Genomic DNA, 21,886 nt, shown 5'->3' with positions numbered 1-21,886 from the left:
CTTAGGCTGGCCACAATAAAAGGCCACTCTAAAATGTGCAGTTTTCCTGTATTAGGGGGGTCCGAAAACAAGTCAGTATCTGGTGTGACCACCATTTGCCTCACACAGTGCAACACATCTTCACATAGAGTTGATCAGGTTGTTGATTGTGGCCTGTGGAATGTTGATCCACTCCTCTTCAATGGCTGGAACTGGAACACGCTGTCGTATACACTGATCCAGAGCATTCCAAACATGCTCAATGGGTGACATGTCCGGTGAGTATGCTGGCCATGCAAGAACCGGGATGTTTTCAGCTTCCAGGAATTGTGTACAGATCCTTGCAACATGGGGCCGTGCATTATCATGCTGCAACATGAGGTGATGGTCATGAATGAATGGCACAACAATGGGCCTCAGGATCTCGTCACGTATCTCTGTGCATTCAAAATGCCATCAATAAAATGCACATGTGTTCGTTGTCCATAACATACGCCTGCCCATACCATAACCCCACCGCCACCACGGGCCACCTGATCCACAACGTTGACATCAGCAAACCGCTCACCCACACAACGCCATACATGCTGTCTACCATCTGCCATGTACAGTGAAAACCGGGATTCATCCATGAAGGGAACACTTCTCCAAAGTGCCAGACGCCATAGAATGTGAGCATTTGCCCACTCAAGTCGGTTACAATGACGAACTGCAGTCAAGTCGAGACCCCGATGAGGACGACGAGCATGCAGATGAGCTTCCCTGAGACGGTTTCTGACAGTTTGTGCAGAAATGCTTTGGTTATGCAAACCGATTGTTGGAGCAGCTGTCCGGGTGGCTGGTCACAAACGATCTTGAAGGTGAAGATGCTGGATGTGGAGGTCCTGGGCTGGTGTGGTTACACGTGGTCTGCGGTTGTGAGGCCGGTTGGACGTACTGCCAAATTCTCTGAAACGCCTTTGGAGACGGCTTATGGTAGAGAAATGAACACTGAACATTGAAATGAAAATGAACATGGGCAACAGCTCTGGTGGACATTCCTTCAGTCAGCATGCCAATTGCACGCTCCCTCAAAACTTGCGACATCTGTGGCATTGTGCTGTGTGATAAAACTGCACATTTAAGAGTGGCCTTTTATTGTATAATAGTACAAAAAGTATGAGAACTCAGAATCTTTTGGTGATACAAACTACAAATCAGCCACTGTGCAGAAAAAAAGTGCATGAAGGCGTGACACTCTAAAATATCAAGAGTGCAAAATTGACACCTACGTGCACATACACACACACACTGAACTGGTAAGACTGCAACAGAGGAAACTTTGAGTATATGTGAAATAAAATGAATACATGGAAAAAAATACAAAATAGTCTCTCTCTCTCACTCCCACATGCGTGCACACACACTCACAGAGATGAACTGAAAAATCCTATCCATGCTTCCCTTTCTAACAAAATTTTAATGTTTGGTTGTAATCATAATGCAAAATCTGATATTTATCTAACCAAAAATATCTAAAAATTGAAAAAGGTAATATTTTAGAGTGTCTAAATATATTTCTTAATGCAAAACCTTCTAAAATGAAGAAACTATGTCTAAAAAAACAATGGGAATCAAAAAGTCTGTATACATGTATATAGGGAACAATACAAGAGGTTACATGACGTTACACAAGTTTTTATTTTTTAATGCCACCAGATGGTCAAAAAATGGATTTTAAATGCTTTCACTCTATTTTAATATGAAATGTTGCCTTTATCGGAACATAAAAAAATAATTAAATGCAAAAAATATATTAATTCCAATGGAAAAACAGCTCATTAAAATGTAAAAAATATTGCATAGTATCATAAAACCTCCTCAAAATTCTAAATAATAATCAAAAAATATAATTAAACAAAAATGTTACATTGAAAAATGAAAGAAAGTTACATTTCAAAGCTTCGGCCACTTCTGACCGCGAAGGAGGCAAGTGTGACTCCTAAACGAAGAGGGCCAGAGAGTTAAAATGCTTGTAAACAGATTACAGTTACTTTATTATGGATTACATGACAACATATGTGACACAAAACCAGTCATAAGTCACATGGGTATATTTGTAGCAATAGCCAACAATACATTGTATGGGTCAAAATGATCAATCTTTATTTTAGGCCAAAAATAAATTAGAATATTAAGATAATGTTCCATGAAAATATAAAATATAAATATAAAAATTGACCCTTATGACTGGTTTTGTGGTCCGGGTTCACATATTATTCACACAATGGCAGCAAATTATTTATAATTGATTGAATTTCTGTAACTCTTCTTTTTTCCTCTTTTAAAATTTAATTTCTAAAACTCCTACTGTGTGTCATACTACTTTTGAAAACTTGTCATTGCTGTTTTCATCTTGATTAATGTTTGTTTGTTCATGTAATGCAGGAAATCCTAAACCTTTTTTCGGCCAAACGTCAGCTTTTGAATTAAAATATTTACTTGAAATATCCCTGAGGAAGTTAATATATCAATAATTTAACAAGACATTTGCATGTTAAAAAAGTAATCTAAAAAGTAGTCAGAATACATTTGTTTAACCTAAAGCAGATTACTCACTACAATTTCATAATATAATGTTTCATAATGTCTGTAATCAGTAACAGACTGTTAGTGCAAATGCACTAAAGAAAACTGTTAGTTATGGAAATATTAATGGTCACTGATGAGAGTTTCCATTTTATCTGACAAGGAAACTTAATTTGGTTTCCTCAGTAAAAAAAGCAATTTGTGTGAACAGAACTGAGATATACAGTACGGCGTTTTCATTTCAATGCTTTAAAAAATGTAAGTAATCTAAATAACTGCAATGTAAAATAACGCAAAATATATAGTACATCCACACCTAATTGAAATTCAAAGGAAGCTTATCTTTTAAGGAGTTTGTTGAAATGGACGGCGTCTTATGTTTAAACAAAAAATTAGGCCGTCCGGTGATCTATTGTACTCTCAGTTGAACAGAAATCACAAGACGAGCAAATTCATCAAGGCCTCAGAGGCTTTTAGCACTTAGCGCACGCATACACACACCTTGCTCTGAAAGAGAAAACAGACAGCATGCTTCATTGATTACCTTATCTGTTGAATGTCAAAGGGGAAGATTAAGGCGTTCATTTCCATACAGAGATGAGAAGGTGAGAGGGGTGGGGGTGCGCTGATGACATGTTTTCCTCTCGCTGCAAAGCAGTTATGTAAATGATACCAATACAGCCACCGACGACGCACTGTGAATACTCTTAAATTTGCATTACTTACGACACAAAACCCACAAAGAAAATGGCCAAAAAAGGCTCGTTCCAGAATTCCTCTCCAGCTTGTACCTGCATTAGGCCGAATAAAAGCTGAATTTTTGAAGCACACAAAATATGGCTTGTTTGAAATCTAGGTCATGCTATTTTCTTTCCATTTCGTGTCACATCTCCTCATGATAAAGAGGCTGAAATCACACCGCTGATCTTAATAGTGGCTGCGCTCTGGAAATACGACGTAACTGTGCAATTTCGCACAGTACGTGAAAAATTCACGCTGCCGCAGCCGTTTATCATTTTGGACAAATAATGCGTGCATACCATCAAAGAATGAGACCCATGTGAAGATTATCGATTGTCCTCAGGCAACTATGATGAAGACAATAAAATTGGCTGTTTCACGCTTTGTCGTTAATTTAAGGGGAATGAAGAAGAATTTGAGTCATTCGTTGTGCTCATTTAGCTCATGAGATTTTTAGGCCAAAAAATCAAATAAAAACCACTATCAAATATCAGGACAGAACAAATGAATGGAATGAAAATAAGCAATAAATTAACAGCATATTAGGGGGCAATTAGGATGCGAAGGGGGATTTAAAAATCCATTCTTTCATTTCACAGCTTTCTCATAATAGCTGTTCAAATATATTTTTTAGCTCTCCGGGGTGCGCTGCACGTGTTGAAATATGAGAGTTGAGAGTTACGGCTGAGGGGGAAGATAAATAATGAATAACATCTTTAATTTCAGTCTGTGTTCAGTCACTCAAAGCTATTGTATGACTTCAGAATACGTGAAGTGCATAAGCTGTTTTATGGTACTTCTGTGGTGTTTTTTTTTGTTTTTTTTTTTTTTTTTAAGTCTGACTCAGTAAGGCTTTTAACACTTGAAACAGTTAACCCTGGGTCCTTCTAAATGGAATCCTGAGTTATCTTGCTTCACATTTCACACTGCTCATAATTTGCACAGGGTTAACAATTAATCCTGTGTATTCATAAACTGACGTTACTCTGAACGTTTCTAAACTCTGGTGAAACATTCTTATTTTCATTTTTGCGCTTTCAGTGTCACTGATTGGCCGATGAATGTTACACACAAACGGTATACATAACCGCTCTAAATTTGCAAATTCTGGATGCAGCTCCAGTTATGACATACTGACACGAAGGACAAATGATTTGCAATGAAGGTTTTCGTGTCCAGTGTAAACAGCCCTTAGCTGTTAGAACAAGGTAAAACATGCTATTAATATGCTAAATAATGCTAGCAACATTCTAAAATGTTTACATTAAAACATAACATGCTAGCAACATGCTAAAACATTTTAATATGCTAAAGCATGCTGACATCATGTTAAAACATGGCTGATAATACACTAAATCATGCCACCAACATGTTAAAACATGCTTGCAATGTGCTAAATCATGCTAACAACATGTTAAAACAAGGTAAAACATGCTATTAATATGCTAAATAATGCTAGCAACATTCTAAAATGTTTACATTAAAACATGACATGCTAGCAACATGCTAAAACATTTTAATATGCTAAAGCATGCTGACATCATGTTAAAACATGGTAAAACATTGCTAATAATACACTAAATCATGCCACCAACATGTTAAAACATGCTTGCAATGTGTTAAATCATGCTATCAACATGTTGAAACATGGTAAAACATTGCTAACAATGTTAAACATTGCTAATAATACACTAAATCATGCCACCAACATGTTAAAACATGCTTGCAATGTGTTAAATCATGCTAACAACATGTTAAAACATGGTAAAACATTGCTAACAATGTTAAATAATACTGTTAACATGCTAAAACATGTTAGCAATATGCTAAATCATGTTAGAAAGATGTTAAAACACTTTAATATGCTAAATCATGCTACCAACATGTTAAAACATGCTACCAACATGTTAAAACATGCTTGCAATGTGCTAAATCATGCAAGCAACATGTTAAAACAAGGTAAAACATGCTATTAATATGCTAAATAATGCTAGCAACATTCTAAAATGTTTACATTAAAACATGACATGCTAGCAACATGCTAAAACATTTTAATATGCTAAAGCATGCTGACATCATGTTAAAACATGGTAAAACATTGCTAATAATACACTAAATCATGCCACCAACATGTTAAAACATGCTTGCAATGTGTTAAATCATGCTAACAACATGGTAAAACATTGCTAACAATGTTAAATAATACTGTTAACATGCTAAAATCATGCTAGCAACATGGTAAAACATGCTATTACTATGCTAAATAATGCTATAGCAGCATTCTAAAATGTTCACGTTAAAACATGACATGCTAACAACATGCAAAAACCTTTTAATATGACATGCTAACAACAGGCTAAAACACCTTAATATGCTAAGTCATGAAATATGCTATTAATATGCTAAGTAATGCTAGCAACATTCTAAAATGTTAAAATATGACATGCTGACAACATGCTAAAACATTGCTAACAATATGCTAAATCATGCTACCAACGTGCTAAAACATGTTAAAACATGCTTGCTAGACATGCTAGAACATTTCATTGGCTTCGAGTTGAATCTTAAATCAAAGTTAACTTTTCAAAGTTATTTCAAACTTTCAAACAAGGCCTTTGTCAAACCAACATCAATGTTTGTTTACAAACTTTACTCATCTAGTTTGAAATATGCAACTGTGTGTGACAACCTCATCTTGCATCTGACAGAAGTTAAGTACTATGGAATGACTTGAAGGTGAGTAAATAAAGACTTTTTTTTTTTCTCAGAGCACCAAACTGCAAGAACAATATCATCTATACACCTGCTAGTTATTCATCCCTTGACTTCAGTACAAACCGCATGGAAATTTCTTTAATCCTTTATTTAGTCAGGCTCACACAGGTGATTGCATCTCTGCAGAGCTGCTAGAGGCTTGTGTCTTAAGAGACCTGCCTTTGATTACATGTAAACAGCTCCTCATCAGTCTGCAGTACACGGGCCCTCTTGACTCCTCTGAGCTCATGCTCACCACTGGTGGGCTTTTCTTCACGTGTTGCTAGGATACACAACTTTCGGATGAATCACAATCATTTCGGGGCATGTGCCATTCTTAAAATCCGCTCTATAAATACTGACACAAAGGATATAAAAAAGTGAGCCATCTAGAAGTTTACATGCACTTTTAAGCTGCTATCAAAGGCGGGGAGGCTTTGTGTAAATCAATAAAACTATTTGTAGCATTTTATATACATTCATACAAACTGTTGAGAACAAATATTAATATCAATAATCTGAAGAGCGGGGTAGTAACTGATTACATGTAATCTGGATTACTTGTTATTAGATTACATTACATTTTAAAATTCTCATAATCAGATTACAGTTACTGTTTTATAGATTACATATTCATTAAATAAAGAATGGAATACATTTAAGTAATATAAAAGTAATCAGAATACATGACCTAACGTGTAATCCAATAGATTACGATACAAACTATAATTTCCATCATGTAATTTGTAATCAGCAACAGACTAACATTTTTGCTAATCTGTCTTGTTTATATCAGCTTCTATGTGTGTTTTCCACAGATGGGCTCGTTTAAAAATCATAATTTTGAGTCAGTCATAAGAATACGATGTCATATGAAATGACACATATTGACATATATATGTTAAAATGTAACTGATTGCTTCAGTGTCACATGATCCTTCAGAAATCATTTTAATTTAATGCTGATTTGCTGCTCAAGAAGCAGGATTCTTTGAAGAATAGGAAGTTGAAAAGAACTCATTTGTAACATTTTAAATGTTTTTATTATCAGTTTTGATCTACTTAATACATCCTTGCTGAATAAAGGCATTAATTTTCCAAAAAAGACATGACAAAATCATTTGGTCTGAAAATTACATGTCAGACTGATTTTCCTTTCTTGTAGGAAATGTAACCCTCTGGTGCATGAAATATTTAATTAAATCTATTAAATAAATATATTCTTTATGTCAAAACAAGAACATAATTGGTCCCAATCTTCTTCCCCACAATGATGCATTAATGTAATCTGAGAGCGGTGCACATTTCTTCAACGCAATAGAGAATATAATGGTAAATTTTTCAGAGGTGCATCACTATTTTTCATCAGCCATGTTGAATTTTTATTTAAATAATGAACATAAAAACAAGACGACACATAATCAGTGTATTATGGTTAAGAGTCAAAGTGGTGTGAGGAGGATGTGATTTTAAATTTGTCTGTCTACAGAAGGTGGATACCGCTGGCATCAGAGAGTTCAATTATTTTATAAAACCTGAACACGTTACAGAACGTTAAGCTTTGAATGAAATGTGCTGAGATTGTGTTCTGAAATGTGTTTGATCTGCTGTATTGTTTGATCAAATATTTCTGTGTGCAGTTTCAGATAGCAAAATAAAATAATAATAATGTTCACCGCATATCCCACTGCCAGATACATGCTGTGACTGAACAAAGATACACTTAAGAATCATGGGAAGAAAAATAAGAGCTTATGATTCCAGTAAATAAATAAAAACTGCCAGGGACTGTTGTAGAAAAAATGAAATCTTACAGATATTGAAGGCACAGATCACAGCCAGAAAACCATGTTTTCTAACAAGAGCATATATAGGAAATGCACTTTCCCCTTGCACTTTAAAAGTGTTAATGTTTCAGAACAGTCTCTTTTCATTTGCTCATCTACATGTGTTGAGAATCAATGATATCCAAATACTTTGCTTCAATAATCTTCGGCAACAAGTAGTTCCTGCAAAGAAAATATTATATTATGGCATTTAACCCTTTTTCTGTTACATGAAAACTGCTTTATCCCCCAAATTATGTATTATAACCAAATCTGCATTGTTTGACAGATGTAACACACACACAAATACAGTAAACAGCAGACAAGCTGCTTTGCTATAATGTCAAAAACACTGTAAAATGCACACTCTCAGAAAAATTGGTACAAAACTGTCACTGTGCCGGTATCCTTTCAAAAGGTACTAATATGTGACCCTGGACCACAAAACCAGTCTTAAAGGAACACTACACTTTTTTTGAAAATAGAGTCATTTTCCAACTCCACTAGAATTAAACAGTTGAGTTCTACCATTTTCGAATCCACTCAGACGATCTCCGGTAGCACTTTTAGCATAACTTAGCATAGGTCATTGAATCTGATTAGACCGTTAGCATCTCGCTCAAAAATGACACAAGAGTTTAGATATTTTTCCTATTTAAAACTTGACTCTTCTGTAGTTACATCGTGTAGTAAGACCGACGGAAAAAGAAAAGTTGCAATTTTCTAGGCCGATATGGCTAGGAACTATACTCTCATTCCGGCGTAATAATCATGAACCTTTGCTGCCGCACCATGAGTGCAGGCGCAATGATATTACGCAGCGCCTGAAAATAGGCTAACTTCTGTCAACATAACCAATGTGATCACCTGCTTGCACAGGGAGACTATTTTCAGACGCTGCATAATATCATTGCGCCTACTGCACCCAGGGTACAGCAGCAAAGTTCCTTGATTATTACAGAAAGTGAGGAAAATGCCTATTTTAAAAACAAAAGTGGACCATCCCTTTAAGTAGCACTGGTATATTTGTAGCAATAGTCAAAAATATATTGCATGGGTCATAATTATCAATTGCAGATTGCCAAATAGTTGTATCTCGGCCAAATATTGTCCTATCCTAACAAACCATACATTAAAGCTTATTTATTCAGCTTTCAGAAAAAATATAAATCTCCATTTGAAAAACCTGACCCTTATGACTGGTTTTGTGGTCCAGGGTCACATATAAACCTTTAATGTACTAATATGCACCATTTAGGGGTAAATAAGGTAAAAAAGATGTACCTTTTAGCTTGTGTATTATAGGATACCATCTCACTGACAGCTTCATGATGCTCTGATATATAAATTATGGCATACCTTATTGGAATGAGCATGATCATGAGTAAAGGGAAGATCATCTTCATATAGGGCAGAGGGTACATCCCAAACGCACACAGGATGATCAGCTGAACAATCTGCAGACCTGTGAAATAATGCACCTTCCTCTGCGGCACTCTGCGGATGTAGTGAGTGGGTGGATACGACGTCTTGGGAACAGAGATTCAGATTAGTATAAGAATGATTAGTGACAGATTTGTATTATTTCATATTACACCACATAGAAATCTAATATAATCATATTTGCTTTCCTAATACCTGTTTTGTATTGAACGCAATACCGATGCACAGTGCGACATGGAAGATATTTGATCTTAAACATACAGTTACAAAGAGTCAAATTTTGGGCTGGTGCTATTTCACTGACCTGTGTTTGACTCTTGTGTCTTGTTAGGACAAAAAAACCCCAGATTTTCCTCATTTCCCTCAGAAATATGTCACGTTACTTTAAATCTGTTGGTAATGCTTTCACATTGACCTTAAAACTGTAAATCTGCATTGTTTTAGAATGGACTGGGATTCAAAAACAACAGGATTTCTACACTCTTCACAACCACAGATGGTCCCTCACTATGCTGTACAGTACAGTATAGTGATATATATTGATTTTCCTTGGGGCTGTGTATATTTAAAGGCTGCACTATTAAATTACACAATACATGAAGTATCATCAATAATATTGAGTAATTTGGGGACTTGGATTGAGGTCAACAAGTCCTGTGTTCGAAACCCAGAGGAACTTGTACAGCTTTTATACAAACTAAGTTACAGTGCTTGTTTAACTGCTTGTATTATGTGTCTTTATTGACTTTGTTAACTTGAGCTGTAGTGGATGGTGCTCTTAATGTACAGTAGCACTTGGCTTTTAAAAAATGACTGTGAATTTAACGTGAAAAGACTGTTAACGGTAAGTTCTCCTACTATATACATTGGAAAACTATATTGGACGTTACATGTAATTTTACGGTAGTATACCGTTTCTGAAAGTGGAAAAAGAATGTATAATTTATAGTGAATGACTGTAAACTGACATTTTCAGAATTCCCTGCATTACAATTCAAATTTGTTTTTTGTTGAAATAACCTCTTAGTTTCTTCTTAGTTAGTTTTTTTTAAATCAGTTTTGTACATTAGGGTTGTATGTTATATCTAATGTTGTTATGAATGTAATGAATGTTTATTGCATTATTTCAGTTTCATGTGTGTTGCCATGATGGTGTTTAGTGTTTGTGTGAATGTCACTGTGCACCTTCTATATATGTTTATATTTAAAGCTGCTTGTGATGGGTTTAGGTTTATCATGTGACTTTTTCATCACCACCTGCTTTTGGTGGTTATCAGTGTATTAAAAGGGGAACAAAACAGATTTCAGTACTTCAATAGGTTGGTATATTAACATTATATCAGTTAATGAAATTACAGCATTTAAATGTAAATTTAAGTTGAATCTATAAAATTTTCCTACATTTTTATTTTACAGTGCAGTTTATGACTAAATTAAATGGCCATCAATGGAGAAAAACATTTTTCCCATATAATGAGTTTTGGGCTACATCAGCCTACGAAATTTTTTTCTTTAAATTTGTATTCTGCTGAGATTAATAATTCGTGTCTGTAGCTACACTACTGTTCAAAAGCTTGGGGTCGGTAAGATTTTGTAATGTTTTTGTAAGAAGTCTCTTATGTTCACCACAGATGCATTTATTTGATCACAAATACTGTAATATTGTAAAATATTATTACTATTTAAAATGACTGTTTTCTATGCGATTAATTATATTGTAAAATGTAATTCATTCCTGTGATGTAAAACTGAATTTTCAGCATCATTACTCCAGTCTTCAGCATCACACAGTCCTTTAGAAATCATTCTAATATGCTGATTTGCTGCTAAATAAACATTTCTGACTATTATCAATGCTGAATACAGTGCTGCATCATATCTTTGTGAAAAACCGTGATGCATTTTATTTTTCAGGATTCACAGATAAATAGAAAGTTAAAAAAAAATAGCATTTAACAGAAATATTTTTGAACATTATAAATGAAAGAAAATTGTATTAAAAAATGATTTCAACAGTAGTGTATATCTGAACCAGATACTCCACTAAATGATTACTACTGGCTTTCAAGGCTCCTATTTGTTCTTTAAGCAGAAGGGCTATTTGGTTTCATACTTATATCAAAAATTGGTTTTGAGAAGGAAAAGTCCCAGTGTTGTTCAAAAGTTTCAAAAGTTTGGGGTCGGTAAGATTTTTAAACTTTTTCGAAAAAAGTATTTTATGTTCACCACAGATGCATTTATATGAATACAAATACAGTAATATTGTGAAATAATATTACTATTTAAAATGACCGTTTCCTATATGAATATTGTAAAATGTAAATTATTTCTGTGACGTAAAGCTGATTATTCAGCATCCATACTCCAGTTTTCAATGTCACATGATCCTTTAGAAATCATTCTAATATGCTGATTTGCTGCTCAAAAAACATTTCTGACTATTATCAATGTTGAAAAAAGTGGTGCGTCATACTTTTGTGAAAAACCATGATGCATTTTATTTTTCAAAATTCTCTGATGAATAAAAACATTCAAAAGAACAGCATTTATTTTAAACGAAATCTTTTTTAATATTATAAATGTATTTGATTTCATGCATCCTTGCAGAATAAAAATTGTATTAAAAAATCATTTGAACAGTAGTGTATATCTGAACCAGATACTCCACTAAATGATTATTACTGGCTCTCAAGGCTCTTAATTGTTCTTTAAGCAGACAGGCCATTTGGGTCCCAGTTTTGTTTAAAAGTTTCAAAAGTTTGGGTCTGTAAGATTTTTTGAAAAAAAAAAAAAAAAAGTTCTCCACAAATACAGTAATATTGTGAAATATTATTACGATTTAAAATGACTGTTTTCTATGTGATTATATTGTAAAATGTAATTTACTCGTGTGATGTAAAGCTGAATTTTCAGCTTCATTACTCCAGTCTTTAGTGTCACATGATCCTTCAGAAATCATTCTAATATGATGATTTGCTGCTCAAGAAACATTTCTGATTATCAATGTTGAAAAAAGTGGTGCGTCATACTTTTGTGAAAAACCGTGACGCATTTTATTTTTCAAAATTCTCTGATGAATAAAAAAGGTTTAAAAGAACAGCATTTATTTTAAACAAAATCTTTTTTAATATTATAAATGTCTTCGATTCAATGCATCCTTGCAGAATAAAAACTACTTTAAAAAATCCTTTGAACAGTAGTGTATATCTGAACCAGATACTCCACTGAATGATTATTACTGGCTCTCAAGGCTCTTACTTGTTCTTTAAGCAGAAGGGCCATTCGGTCACACATCTGGTTTCCATCAATAGACGTGAGAGCGATGTACAGGAAGAGGCCGTAGAGAACTGGTTTTGGTATCCACTGCAGAGGCACCGGCAGCAAAAACACTGACAAACCAATCAGGATGTTCGCAGCCAGTGAAGTAAGTCGTGTCTCCTTCACACTGACTATCCTGAAGGTACACATGAGGACATGTTTTACAAGTCTCGTTAATCACAGTTGATGAGTTACTCACAGACTCATATTTAAACATCATCTGTGAGTATCATGTTCTCTAAGTGTGTGTGTAGGTGCTTGCTATCACGTTTCATAGAGATGGCCCCCCTCCACTCGCTGTTCCACCCGCGCCAGCTGACGCACATGCAGAGTGGAGTGTGGGAAAGCCGCGTGCATCCATGGTAACCCCAGCACCGACATCAGGATGTTGATAAATCCAGAGAGCATCAGGTCCCAGTGGTACGCCGTTCCCTTTAGCAGTCTGAAACACACACGCACACCAAAAGAGATCATGCGGCATCTCTCGGCGCCCCACGACTGTCAATGCTCAACTGACACTGTGAATGATGGCTCACTGATCTCTGAAAAAAGTAAACCAATGGAATTCTAGCAGTGCAAGGTAGATTTCTTACAAATTGTAGTCTGTTATTGATTCCAAATTACATGGCAACAATTGTAGTTCAGTAACGTAATCTATTACATTACACATTTAAGTAATCAGACTACTTTTTGATTACTTTTAGATTCACCTATTTATCACATTGATTTAAAAAGGATATACTTGTACCACTGATTGTAAAAATATAAAGAAATAGAAAATATATTCCATTTATTATGTTGTTTTAAGGTTTCAAGGTTTCCCAAACCAGGGTTTGTACAGGAGCTTCAGTTTTTTAATAAATGAACTTATAAAAATGTAAAATTAAAATAAATATTTTTATTTTATCATGCAGGTCATGTGACCGTAGGGCTGTCAAACAATTAATCGCATACAAAATAAAAGTTTGAGTTTGCCTAATATATGTGTGTGTCAGACCTGTGTGTGTGCCTTTTGGACTGTTTGGTTTTGTTTTCCCAGTGTTACCCTTATTTGGTCTTCCTGTTTCCTGTTCTCATTAGTGACGTCATTGTCTATCATTCGCTCCTGTCTTTTTTCATTGGTTTGTCTGTGTATATAAGGTTGGTTGTCCCCTTGGTGTCTTGTCGGTGATTACATTGTCATTCCGTTCATGTTCGTCGTGGTTGCTGGTTTCCTGCTGTTTCCCTGTGTTCGTTTTTATGTACAGTTTGGAGTATCTGAATAAACTGCACTTAGTTGGATCTCCGCTCTTCTCCTGCGTCATCCCTCGCACACGACGACTACACCGTGCCAGTGTGTGTACTGTGTGTAATTATTATGTATATATAAATACACACAAATTTATGTATATATTTAAGATAAATATGTTATGTAAAAAATATTTTAATTTTTATATAGAAAATATAAATACATACACTTGCAAACATTTCTTAAATATATACATAAATGTGTTTGTATTTATATATACATACACACACATATATTAGGCAAACTCAAACTTTTATTTTGTATGCGATTAATTGCAATTAATTGTTTGACAGCCCTACCATTAGTTAATGTCAGAGAACCGTGAATTTGCAAATGTGTTAATTAATCATTAACTTGCTACTTCAAAATCTCAGGAGGTACTTTAAGTAAATATATTATATGAAAGAGGTTCATCTCACAAATAAATAAATAAATAAATAAATAAATATAGGGGAATCCCTGTATTACATGCAAATAAGAAATAATGTGAATTTGTGCATTTTAATTTGTTTGTAACATAATGCGATTGTAATATGTAATCATGTAATCAATAAAAATACATTTTTGGAATCTGATTATGTAATCCACATTCCGTGTTAACAGTTGCTACACAGCACAGCTAGCAAATAGAGAAGGCATGGCACAGTGGGATGAAAACAAACATTTTAAGTTTAAATAAGGGAAAATTAATGGTTCGCCATGCATTAAAGGATTTTAAATGCATAGCGCTGAGGCAAAAAAAAAAAACAAAAAAAAAACACCTGACATGAAGTGCATTTAAAATGCACTGCAAGTCGCTGATTATCCTGCTTATTCCATGGTCATTTGCCAAGTTATAGACAAGTTAAAACTAGTATTGCTCTTTGCAGTGCAATATTTGACCGAATGGGAAAAATGACTGTTATTTCCGTCAGTTACGGCACGTTAGCTCTAGCATTCTGCCCGCTTCAAATCAGACACAGAGATGAAATAATGCAGTAAAATCATATTTGTTTGAATGAATTATAGCATTATTTTTGCGCATCTTTCTCTACAAACAATTACTTCAAAAACACCTCATTGCTGAGAAATAAAATGTAACGATCTAGGGTTTTTTTATTAATACAATTACAAAAAATTAATATAGAATGTGATTAAACTGACTTGGAACTACCTGTGCATTAAACAGTTTTACTGCATACCTGCCAGCCAGTCAGAATCCAGTATTCAGACAGACCATGTAATAATTTCAAGTATGACACTACTAATGGAAATAGTTTTTGAATTTATGGATAAATACCTGTTCTCTGGGGCATTGGTGAGGGACACCACAATATTTTGGTCAATGAAGATGAGCAAGGCAAGGAGAAATCCAAGACCGCATGCACTTAATACGTTCATCCCTGTCAGCCGGTCAAAAGCTGCTACTTTGAATAGGTCTTCATTCTGGTAGTTGAATACTGGAACTGTGGATCAACATATTAGAAGAATTAAATGTGTACTTCACCAAACAAACGACAGTTCTGCAAATATTTACTCACTCTTTTGCCAAAGCTTTCAAACCACATTCAAACCGGTCACCTCAAAATGGATTGTGACGTCAATGGCAATTGATTATGAAGTTCTGCTGTGACATGTCTTGAAGTGTCAGGATTGAATCAAAGACTGTATAATATCAACATTTCACAATGATGAACTGACTTTAACTGGAAGATTGAGTGCTTACTTATTGTGTCCTCTTACAATGCTGTTTAAAAGCTGCTGTATTGTATAAAGTGCTATATAAAGAAAGGTGATTAGACTTGACCAACATTTCACTTGTACTGCTGGGAACAGGAGAAAATGAAACATGCAGTATGGTGGCTAGTAATGGAAGTTTTGACTAAGTTTTGATTAAAAAAAAAAAAGAAAACGCCAATTGGTAAAGTCATCATTTTACTGTGACTACTTGCAAGACACTTCCCAAAGAAACCTGAGACTCACGCTTTCTTAATTATTTAATAGTTTTTACCTGTTTGAGAGTAAGAAATTAGATATAACCAGTACTGAGTAACTGATTACATGTAATCTGGATTCCTTAATAAGATTCCAAAAATGAAGTACTTGTAATTAGATTATATTACATTTCAAAATACTCACAATCCAACTACATTTACTTTTTTATTGATTACATGATTACATGTTATTCACACAGGTCTTTAAGCTTTGTCTTTTAAATACATTAAAATGCACAGATGCATGGTATTTCTTATTTACATGTAATGCAGGAATTCCCAAATATTTTTTTGTCGTAAGATCTTCTCTCACCTAATATGTTTATTTAAAGTCGCCATGACATTTTAAGGTAATAAGTGAATAATCAAGTCACACATTTGCATTGTCATGGTTCTCTGACATTGGTTAATTGTCACATGACAAGCAGGTAAACCAAAAAAAATCATCTTTTGTAGTAAGTGTTTAATTTAATTTTAAATAATAACAATCAAAATAATTTATTGTAATTTTACATTTTAATTATTTAATTAATTTCAATAAACTTACAAACCCCATGTGTTTCCTTCATGAACCCCAGTTTAAGAAACCTTGATGCAATGTTTAAAGGGATAGTTCACCCAAAAACCAATTTAAACCCTGCGACTCGTGACGATACGCTGATGTCCTAAGACACGCCAGAGCACGTACACGTCACGCGCCAGATGCTGTGCATGCGCTCAGGACAGTAGGACATAGCGGTGAATCTGATGTAAAAAAAAAAAAAAAGCTATAAATACTATTCAGTTTCTCGCACAAACCGATCGTTTCATGTCTTAGGACATCAGCGTATCGTCACGAGTCGCAGGGTTTAATTTAGTTTTGTATGTTTTTTTTTTTAATCATAGATTTGGTAGCCATTGACTGCCATCTTAACTCAAGATTTTTAAGATGTGTTCTACTGAAGAAACAAAGTCACCTACATCTTGGATGCCCTGGGGGTAAGCAGATAAACATCAAATTCTCATTTTTGGGTGAACTATCCCATTAATGCCCTTCATGTTGTCGATAAGAATTAATGGAATATATTTTCTTTCTCTTTGTATTTTTATAACACAAAATGGCACAAGGTTATCTGTTTAAATCAATGTGATAAATTGGGTCAAAAGTAATTGAAAAGTAGTCTGATTATATTACCTAAAATGTGCAATGTATGGATTACATTACTAACTACACTACTTTTGTCAAGTAATTTGGAATCAGTAACCAAACAGAATTTGTAAGTAATCTACCCAGTACTGGATATAACATCTATAAAAAATATTTAATGTGAATCGTATGAAAATGTACGATTTTTCAGAAAAAACAAGCAGATCATATGAAAATGCAAGATTGTACAAATTCATATAAATTAGCCACCAATTCACCTTGAGACTGTGTTAGTATGGTAAGCAGGTTTTGAAATATCAGTAAATTTCAGAAAACTTTCCAAAAGTTTTCAAAAATTTTGGGAAGTTTCCATAAATTTTCCACCCCTTTGCAACCCTAGATATCGCCATTTCCCCTTTCAAAGAGTTTGTCTTTCATGCCTGAAAAGGCTGCCTGGAGGCATTGCAAATACTAAGAACTGACTTTCCTTGAAAGGGACTTTGTTTAAATGTGTGAAAGAGACTACAATTTAGGGGATGATTATCAAAAAATGATTTAAATTTAAAAAACCTATTCATCACACACGGTCTTTAAAAGACTTGGAAAATAGCACATGGCGAATATGGACTTCTTTTATGTTGCTCTTATTGTCATTTTTCGAACTTGACAGCCATAATTTCCATTAAATATCCAGCTAATCATTTCCTTTTGTGAATGCAGGTTTGGAATGACATTATGGCAGGAAAATAATGAGAACATGTCATGTTTGGTTGAATACTGAAGTTCTGATGGGTTGCCTAATTAGTACATTTACCATTATTAAAGGATTAAATTAATCTATTTGTGATCATTATGATGTAAGCAAAAAATACTGCATGATCGTAACAGGAGATTTTTTTGACACGAGGACTCACGCTGAATGTCGATGAACAGGTAGGAGCCCACAAAGGAGAAGATGACCACAGAGATTGGCAGTGCACAGTCTGACACCACCTCCCTGACTTTAGCATGCAGGAATGGGCTGGGAACAAAGAAGAAATTAGAAAATGTAAACCTTGAATGACATAGGCTACAGAACCCCGCTTCTGCCAAGGAATTTAAAAAGAAAGTTAATTGTGACTTTTTAATCTCACATTTTTGACTTTTTTCCTCACAATAAGAAGTTTCTTTCCTTTTCATTGCATGATATAAGTTAGCAATTCAGATTTTTTTTCTCAGACTTGTTACATAAAAACACAGTCGCAAATTATAAATCAGAATTGCAGGACATAAAGTCACAACTGCGTGTTTTAAAGTCAGAATTGCGAGATATACAGTAGTCCACATTTGAAGTGGATCAAAAAGTTAATCAAAGTCGTTCTAAGACAAGAACAGGTATTGTTTTAGTTTCAGGATATCTCTAATGAAACCCACTTCAAATGTTGACTACTGTATATTCTCAAATGCGAGAAAAATTTCACAATTGTGAGAAAAAGGAACTGCAACATATATAGGGCCCTATGATTTTCGAGATGCAGACGGAAACGCAGAATCCAGTCATAAAAACTGAATTTACAGTTTAACGTGGAATGTCACGGAATTTGAGAAAGTTTGGATGAATTAATCAAAAGTAGGGCATTACACTTAAATCAAAGTGCGACATGGACTAATATTTGTAAATATTAAGCCACAAAACGACTATGTAAATATGAATTCTGTGTGTCTCCGTGTTTATGATTGGTGCAGACGCAATGTTTTGTTTACTACTCGTACTGAAGCGCGCGTGACACTGCCGCCTCACTAAATGAGGACTTAAATACATGAACAACACCTCCAGAACTGCTCTGAAAGTCACATTTTACAGTTTCATTTGAGTGAAACTTTCGTCAAATCATATACACACAGAAATGTCAAAATAACTCGTCAAAATAAAAGTCTGGTTTAACATAAATATGTTACTATTGTTCAGCAGGATGTACATACTACTACTACTTCTACTACTAAAATTATTAAAACCTTATTTTTAAGGAATAATCCTATGTTTCTTCAATGTTTCAACTGTAATAGTTAATCCTATTTGTTTAATTTTCATTAATTAAAAGATAAATGAAATTACTGCTTTATGCCTTCATTTTATAACCAGAACAATGCAAATACACAGCACAGAATTTCTAAGAAAAAAAAAAACATTTCACAAGGCTACTGTATAATAGAATAAATTAAACTTGTTTTTATGCATTCATATAATTACATGCTAAAACACAGAATTTGGTTAACAATAAAACGTGCAAAAATAACACAATACATGTGCCCTATACATGTAATTTTTTTGTATTTTTGGAATTTTTGCCTTCATTCAATAGGAAAGATCAGATATGACAGGAAGCAAAGTGGGAGAGAGAAGGGGTGGCGGGATCGGGAAAGATCCTCGAGTTGGGATTTGAACACAGGACGCCTATAGCACCAAGGCGCTGTATGTCGGCACGCTGCCCTCAAGGCTATTGGCGCCGACTATTTATGTTAAACTTTGTTAAAGTTTTATGATTTTAATTACTTAGACATGCTTTTTGATTAATAAAATTTCATTTAAACATTAAAAAGGAGTCCAGAAAAATTAAAACGGAAAAAAAATGTAATCTAGGACAATTAAAACAGAAAAAGCGGAATTTAGAAAAAAATAAAGGAGAATTTGGGGGGGAAAAAATAACAGATTTTATAGGGCCCTAGATATAAACTCACAATTCAAAGTCAGAATTCCTGAATAAAAAATTTTTTCGCAATTGCGAGTGTCTGACTTTTTATCTTTCAGTTCTGACTTCTTTAGCACTGTCAAAAAAAAATTCTAATTTCAAATGTCTGTCGAATTTAAAATAAAAACTCACGTTCAAATTCAAATCATCACATCAGTTCACATCAATGCGGATAACATCTTGTTTACGTCAAAACTGAAACTAAGCTGTTGACACAGAATGCATTATTTCGCTCATTTTCTAGAAGGAAATCACCGTTGCACTTGTGTCTCGCACAAGAGAGAAGCATGTTTAGAAAGCCATGTAAAATAATGCAAGTTCAACTTTGAAAAAACATTCCTGTGTCCCTTTTTTTTTTTACGCCAACTGAAATTATGCATTTTAAATTCAAATATAATTTGAATTTTGATAATATTTAAAGTTTTTCAGCCTTTATGACAGCCCTAGACTTCTTTTCCCAGAATTGAATGATATAAACTTGAAACTTCAAGTGATAAAGTCAAAATTGGCATATAAATTTGCAATAGCAGACATAGATATAAACTCGCAATTATGACTTTTATGCTGCAGTTGTGAGTTTATATCTCACAATTATTTTTTTCTTGCAATTGGAAGTTTCTATCTCTTCCATCTTGCAGTTCTGACTTCTTTTCTCAGAATTATGAGATATAAACTAGTAGTTGCGAGTTATAAAATACAGTTCTGCAAAAAAAAAACTATTTTCTTACAACTGTGAGTTTATATATCATAATCTCACAATTGCGTGATATCGACTCATAAGTCAGTTTATATCCTGCAATTCTGACTTTCTCAAAATTGTATCTCAAAATTCTGACTTCATATCTTGCAATTCTGAGAAAAAAAACTTAGAGTTTAGAGATGCAAAGTCACAATATATATGGCAGGAACAGGCTTCCATAGTTTCTAAGCTTTTTTTCTCTCTCTCTCTTTCTGTGAAGCCAATGCACTCTGTATTACTTGAAAGCAATTTCGTTTAAATGAAGTATGTTAGATCAGATGACCAAGCATTAGCAACTAATGGCGATTACAGTTAACCATAATGACCTTCTCTTGATGAGGAAGAGGGCATAGCCCAGCCACAGAGTTCCCAGCATCAGCAGCAGGCAGAGAATGGGGCGCTCCCTGGTGCACAGAACCATCGTTGCAGGCAGTGAGATGCTGCCGTTCTCTGTTCCGTTCACTGTTTGGTGAAGTATTACACCCAGACGATGCAGTTCCTCTGTGCTCCCGTTGACTAGTGTAAGGCCATGATAATATTTATGAAATACTGAGAAAAAAGAGATACCATAGTTAAACAGAACTGAGTAAATGATAGAGTTAGTACACATTTTTCCTATCTCAGAATAATGCACCCAAAAATTACAAATCCATCTCCATTTATTCACCTCGTGAAATAAAAATACATTCTTTAAAATATCGTCTTTTGTGTTACACAGAAGTATGTGTGTTGATTTGGAACAACGTCCCTTTACACAGCACCAAAGAAAAATATTGTCAACAATATTCTTACATCAAAATACAAAGACATTTTCATTCTCTCTCCATATCTTTCTCGCCCACTTCCCTTTGGTTAAATCATCATTAATGATTTATTTCTGAGGTACCGCAAGCCTGCTCTAGTTTGGATATTAGTTTCAGTAACGCCTCTGGTCCTTTTACATATCAGAGCTCTGAACTTACTCTTTACGGTGCCTTTCAAAGCGTCGCCCACAAAGGCAATGGAGATGAACAAAGCTATCACTTCTTCTGTGGAACTGAGAGGACACAGAGCACACAGTGAACAACTCATCTTCCCTTTTATCAAAGCAACAGAGCACAAACCAAGACATAACAGCAGAATCAAGGCACGGCGTGAACAGAGATTACCGTAAGCGCGACAGGACGCCACAGATTTATGATGGATGTTTATGCTACAGAGAGAGGCCATAGCTGAGGAGTCTGAGTTATATCAGAATGTGGCGTCTGCCTGAGGAGATTTCATACATCAGTGGAAGACAACCAGACTGTTACATTTTCTCAAGAGTATGAGTGAGGTGCTTGTTTGTGTAAAACTCTCCACCACAATACTAGGATGTGTGGGTGGGTGTCAGTATGTTGTTTAGGTGTTTTAAATGAGTGTT

General features: G+C 34.6%; 1 protein-coding gene across 1 annotated transcript in view; it reads right to left on the bottom strand.

Moving 5' to 3' along the window:
• Positions 1-7,398: 7,398 nt before the first annotated feature.
• The window catches only part of LOC127176435 (solute carrier family 4 member 11-like), a 31,692-nt gene continuing 17,204 nt past the window's right edge, over positions 7,399-21,886 (bottom strand). Inside the window, exons 13-20 of the mRNA XM_051128110.1 lie at positions 21,447-21,520; positions 20,811-21,033; positions 17,931-18,037; positions 15,197-15,362; positions 12,898-13,071; positions 12,570-12,765; positions 9,228-9,397; positions 7,399-8,051 (exon numbers count right to left, since the gene is read on the bottom strand). Of these exons, the coding sequence (XP_050984067.1) occupies positions 7,985-8,051; positions 9,228-9,397; positions 12,570-12,765; positions 12,898-13,071; positions 15,197-15,362; positions 17,931-18,037; positions 20,811-21,033; positions 21,447-21,520 (1,177 nt within the window). The 3' untranslated portion in view covers positions 7,399-7,984. The remainder of the gene's footprint in view (positions 8,052-9,227; positions 9,398-12,569; positions 12,766-12,897; positions 13,072-15,196; positions 15,363-17,930; positions 18,038-20,810; positions 21,034-21,446; positions 21,521-21,886) is intronic.

Source organism: Labeo rohita, chromosome 14 (assembly GCF_022985175.1).
Source record: "Labeo rohita strain BAU-BD-2019 chromosome 14, IGBB_LRoh.1.0, whole genome shotgun sequence".
NCBI classification, from domain to species: Eukaryota; Metazoa; Chordata; class Actinopteri; order Cypriniformes; family Cyprinidae; genus Labeo; species Labeo rohita.
Note: the sequence above shows the minus strand (reverse complement) of the source record. Positions and strands in the feature narration are given on the sequence as shown.